Source organism: Capricornis sumatraensis, chromosome 5 (genome assembly GCF_032405125.1).
Source record: "Capricornis sumatraensis isolate serow.1 chromosome 5, serow.2, whole genome shotgun sequence".
Lineage (NCBI taxonomy): Eukaryota > Metazoa > Chordata > Mammalia > Artiodactyla > Bovidae > Capricornis > Capricornis sumatraensis.
This window is the reverse complement of record NC_091073.1, coordinates 111,375,761-111,381,760: the sequence shown is the minus strand read 5'-3', so window position 1 is coordinate 111,381,760 and position 6,000 is coordinate 111,375,761. Positions and strand designations below refer to the sequence as shown.

Sequence of the window (6,000 nt, the reverse complement as noted above, 5' to 3'; positions counted from 1 at the left end):
TAAAACTGCTGGCTTAAAACTCAACATTCAAAAAACAAAGATCAAAAAAACAAAAACAAAAACAAAAACAAAGATCATGGCATCTAGTCCCATCACTTCATGGCAAATAGATGGGGAAACAATGGAAACAGTGGCAGACCAAAATGGCTCCAAAATCACTGCAGCCATGAAATTAAAAGACTCTTGCTCTTTGGAAGAAAAGCTATGAACAACCTAGGCAGCATATTAAAAAGCAGAAAAAAGTCTGCTTTGCTGACAAAGGTCCATCTAGTCAAAGCTATGGTTTTTCCAGTAGTCATGTCTGGATGTGAGAGTTGGACCATAAAGAAAGCTGAGTACCTAAGAATTAATGCTTTTGAATTCTGGTGCTGGAGAAGACTCTGAAGAGTCCCTTGGACAGCAAGGAGATCAAACCAGTCAATCCAAAGGAAATCAGCCATGAATATTGATTGGAAGGACTGACGCTGGAACTGAAGCTCCCATATTTTTGGCCACCTGATGCGAAGAGCTGACTTAATGGAAAAGACCCTGCTGCTGGGAAAGATTGAAGGCACGAGGAGAAGGCAGTGAGAGAGCATGAGATGGCTGGATGGCATCATCAGTCCAATGGACATGAGTGTGAGCAAACCCCAGGAGATAGTGAAGGACAGGGAAGCCTGGTGTGCTGCAGTTCATGTGGTTGCAGAGAGTTGGACATGACTGAGCAACTGAACAACAACAACATTTTCCCTTCTTATCTCTCAGGTCCATCACTACCGCTCTAACCTATGTGTATTTCTCCAGGCCATCATCTAGCCAGTAATTCTTGCCTGGACTGGTAGTAGCTTTTAAGTTGATTTCTCTGATACCCGCCCTGGATACTTCAAATCCTTGCTCCACACAGCCCTAGAACCAGCCTAAATTAAGGTCTGTCTACTTGATATTTTCATACTTACAACCCTTTAATGGCTTCACATTTCACACAGGACATCTATCTGGACCAGTAGCTTGGAATATGAGTGTTTCCATGCTGCTTTCTCTCCAACCTTGCTTCTCATTAATCCTTGCTTCGTGTTTTTCTGTCAAAAAACCCTGAGCTTTGTAGTTTCCCCCACCCCATGCATGTCGCTTATTCCCTTTGGGCTTTTGCTCCTTCCACTGATTAGACGGAATACATAGTTCTGCCATGCCACCTCATACTTCTGGTTAACTCTCACTCATCCCTTAAGATGATCTTCTCCTGAAAGTCTTTCTTAGCCACTCTCACTCTAAGTTATATTTTCCTGAGCTATATTAGCACTACCCTCTGCAGAGCTCAGTAATTAACTTGGTGTGTGGCAAGGTCAATTTCATTTATTCATATGCTGTTATTCCCGCTAGAGAGTGAATAAAGTCACAGTAGAAAATGTATCCTTTTCATTTTTTCATTTCCAGACCTAACAGCACAAAATGTGTGTTTGAGTGTACATACATGTGAATGAATTTTAGCAATTTTGACTTGTATTTATTCATGTATTTTTAACTATTCATTATCTCTTTAGAAAATTAAGATTGCAAAGTAAAGACATTATGAGTCATGGACTTCAGAATTATTTTGCATCAGGTAAAAGGCTAAATTTTATAATATTCCTGGTTATTTCTAGTACAGTGGGAAATCTAATTTGCTACTGTCTTATTTATAGGTTATAGGTCTTGTTGTTTAAAGATATGCTAAGTTTATGTTGTATGTGATATTAATACCATTTGTTGAGCTCTTACTATGAGTCATGGATTCTGGCAAGCGTTTTGCATATAGGTATTTTCTCTTCACAACAAACCTGTGAGCTTAGTATCAGTGAAATTTTTACATATATTAAAACTAAATTTTAAAGAATTTAGGTAAGTTGCACACATAGCTACTGAAAGAACTTTGTAAAAACCAAGCTCTAGCTGAACTCAAAACATGCATATTTTTAAACCTTTTTTTTGGCAATGGATAAAATGCCTTCATAATGGATATCCTTAAAAAGGGCTGTTTTATAAGAGAGAAGTTCATATGTTTTCATCTTCAAAAACACTTCTTCACAACAGATCTCATTTTAAAATTTCAATAATTCCTTTATATACAGTTTAAATATTTAGAAGGTTTAATTATGTAATTTGAGAAAAGAGGGAAAAAACAAAAAAAAAGCCTCTCTATATATCTTTTTCCATTACTTCTTAACTATTTTCTATCACTTCATAATTGTTAGCATTTCATGCTTGATTCAGTTCAGCTCAGTCGCTCAGTCGTGTCTGACTCTTTGTGACCCCATGAATCACAGCACACCTGGCCTCCCTGTCCATCATCAACTCCCAGAGCTTACTCAAACTCATGTCCATCAAGTCAGTGATGCCATCCAGACATCTCATTCTCTGTCGTCCCCTTCTCCTCCTGCCCCCAATCCCTCCCAGCATCAGGGTCTGTTCCAGTGAGTCAACTCTTCCCATGAGGTGGCCAGCATATTGGAGTTTCAGCCTCAGCACTAGTCCTTCCAATGAACACCCAGGACTGATCTCCTTTAGAATGGACGGGTTGAATCTCTTTGCAGTCCAAGGGAAAGCATCAGTTCTTCAGCGCTCAGCTTTCTTCACAGTCCAACTCTCACATCCATACATGACCACTGGAAAAACCATAGCCTTGACTAGATGGACCTTTGTTGGCAAAGTAATGTCTCTGATTTTCAACATGCTATCTAGGTTGGTCATAACTTTCCTTCCAAAGACTAAGCGTCTTAATTTCAGGGCTGCAATCACCATCTGCAGTGATTTTGGAGCCCAGAAAACTGAAGTCTGACACTATTTCCACTGTTTCCCCATCTATTTGCCATGAAGTGATGGGACCAGATGCCATGATCTTCGTTTTCTGAATGTTGAGCTTTAAGCCAACTTTTTCACTCTCCACTTTTACTTTCATCAAGAGACTCTTTAGTTCCTCTTCACTTTCTGCCATATTAAACTTACTCAAATATCAATTTAAAATCAAATGATTTCTGACAGGTTGTAGCTCTTGTATCCCTGGTCAAATAATCTTCACAATTACAGTGTGTTCTTATTTGCTAGGGTGTTTTCTCCAAATTTTGATCATTTCCCATAAGAGACAAGGTCATTTGGTCATTTCCCATGATCAAGCCAATGAGGAAAAAAAGAGAGTTCTTTGAAGGACTATGCTACTTCCATTCTGCTCTCTTCTCTCACCTCCACAATCCATGGATTGCCACCCACACTCCACAAGTAGAGAAAAAACTGACTGAGAAAGCTCTGGCATGTCTACATATTTATTAGCATGACATCGTTCGGTGTTTTCCTGTTGCTCTTAATTGCATCACAGTTATAGTCTTAATTCTCTTTCCCTTGAAGCCATGGCTCATGCTCTACCTCATTTAAGCTGGTTATGCCTTAGGAAACATCACTATCATGGGAATGTAAAGAAATATTTCAAGTGTAAACCAATTTTTGAAAGAGACGATAGTGGCTGAATTTAAAATATTGAACTACTATGTTATTAATCTCTCCCAACTCCTTTACCTTAAATATTCTACAAATACCTTGTTTTATTCCATAACATTTTGCCTATATGTTCTGATAACAGAGGAGAAAATATGCACACTTATTTCTTCTTATTCAGAATATTTCACATAACCACATTAAAAGTATACACTCTGTGCAGCTATTTGGAAGCTGTTTGCATTTTCTTGTGCAGCACTAGCGTCACTACCAGAGCCAGAAATGTGGACTGGGCTTTCTTGGAAGACAGCCTTAGGAAACTTTGAAGAAGATGAAGAAAATGCCTGCTCAGGAGAGATCCTTTGGGCTCTTTTATCAGTATCAGTTCAGTCACGGCCGGCTCTTTGCGACCCCATGAACCACAAGACACCAGGCCTCCCTGTCCATCACCAACTCCCGGAGTCCACCCAAACTCATGTCCATTGAGTCGGTGATGCCATCCAACCACCTCATCCTCTGTCATCCCTTTCTCCTCCTGCCCTCAATCTTTCCCAGCATCAGGGTCTTTTCATATGAGTCAGCTCTTTGCATCAAATGACCAAATTATGGCACAGCCATTATCATGTATGTTGGGCCCCAATATCGGGACTTTTTGATATCTTTGTAGCTTGATGTCTGTGTAGATCATGTTTTGATATCTGTGTAGTTGTTGGACGAGATGACCTCTTAGGTCCCTTTAAACTTAGTCCCTTTATTATTCTTTAAGTTTTTTGTCAACTTCTCTCTTTATCAAGCATTCTCTTCAGAGCAGCTTTGACCTCTTTATTCCTCAGACTATAGATCAGGGGGTTGAGCATGGGATTGAAAAGGCTATGAAACAGCAAAAGGTATTTTTTCCCTTCCTTAGAGTCCCCATATCGGGGCCCAACACACATGATAATGGCTGTGCCATAAAAGAGCCCAAAAACACAGAGGTGGGATGAGCAGGTGGAGAAGGCTTTCTGGCGCCCTTCTCCTGACCGGATCTTTAGGATGGCACATAGAATATGAATATAAGACACCACAATCAAGGAGAAAGGTCCCACCAGCACAGACACCGCCCCAGCCAAAACCATGGTCTCATTAAGATGGGTGTCTGCACAGGCCAGCTTGAGAACAGCTATGATTTCACAGAAAAAGTGATTAATTTGATGCGGCCCACAGAAGGGTAATGGTAGGAGTAACACCAGGTGGACTAGGGCTAGGAGGACTCCGAAAACCCAAGATGTCACTGTCAGCGTGATGCAGACTCTCCAGCTCATGATGACCGAATAACGGAGGGGGTGGCAGATGGCCACATACCGATCATAGGACATCACCACCAGGAGCAGACACTCAGTGTGAGCGAAACTCAGAAAGAGAAAGGTCTGTGTGATGCAGCCAGCAAAGGGGATGGGCTTGGCTGGACTCAGCAGGTTGACCAGCATCTGGGGCACCGTGCTGCAGGCGTAGGCCATGTCAATAATGGCCAGGTGTGACAGGAAGAAGTACATGGGGGTGTGCAGTCTGGAGTCCAGTGAGATGAGCCCCAGGATGACCCCGTTCCCCAGCAGGGTGAGGGCATAGAACAGGGAGAAGAGCCCAAAGAGGAGCATCTGAGTCCTTGTGTTAAGGGGGAATCCCAGTAGGATGAACTCTGTGACAGAGGTCTGATTTCCCTCCATTTCCCTGTGAAAGAGACAATGAATCTTGCCAAATTGGAATGTCCAAGAGAAGAGCTTTAACATGCTGAATCTTTGTCAGTCACTGTTTATTCCCTAATAAAACATCTTCAATGATATTTTTGTCCTGTTAGTCATTTAATAAATGAAAACTATGCATGCCACATGAGACAGAAGGAACATTTTCACTGTGGTATGCTAAATGCTAATATTCAGAAGGCCTAGTATTCAATAAATCTTTATTCCCAAACCAACTTTTCTCACAGCTCAAAATATATCAATACTTAAATTGCCTTCATAGCAGTGGAGTTCTTCTCAGCCTGTGCTGATTATATCAGAGGTTTGCCCACGTATACTCCTGTGCTGCTGTGTACATATATTCATGTATGTAAATTTCCACTACCGTCTTTACATCTATATATGAAGGAAGGAGAAGAATGAGGAACATGTCAGTGATTCATCTATCAGGCTGTCTCACAAATGTGTGCCTTTCATAAGTGACTTACTTGTGGGCTTGTGATCTCTACTGATAGCATAACACAACTAATTCAAGAGCATGGCAAGCAGTTTGTTACAACTTCAGTTAGGGTTAAAGTAGAGACCTTTGTCTTTTGATTTTTGTACCCACAATGGGTATTCTGATCACACTGTCTCATGATCATTACATTACCCCTGTTGCTCCTCTTATATTCTAAGTGAATATTTATACTCTATATCTTTAAGTATGTTTACACATATACACATATATACACAGAGATATCTACCACATTCATATGTTTATACATATGTGTATGTTTATATATATACATACATATATCTATATTTATCTATGCTTGAGTTTTCCCAATAGATTTAC

At 40.5% G+C, this 6,000-nt stretch overlaps 1 protein-coding gene across 1 annotated transcript; it reads right to left on the bottom strand.

The window, feature by feature from the left end:
- Nucleotides 1-4,217: 4,217 nt before the first annotated feature.
- Nucleotides 4,218-5,147, bottom strand: LOC138080011 (olfactory receptor 2A25-like). The gene has a single exon (XM_068972866.1). It carries the CDS (start codon nt 5,145-5,147, stop codon nt 4,218-4,220), a length of 930 nt encoding a protein of 309 aa, XP_068828967.1.
- Nucleotides 5,148-6,000: the final 853 nt, after the last annotated feature.

Excerpts from the sequence above, each read along its gene's own strand:
- LOC138080011 (XM_068972866.1), bottom strand. The coding sequence starts at position 5,147 with ATGGAGGGAAATCAGACCTCTGTCACAGAGTTCATCCTACTGGGATTC.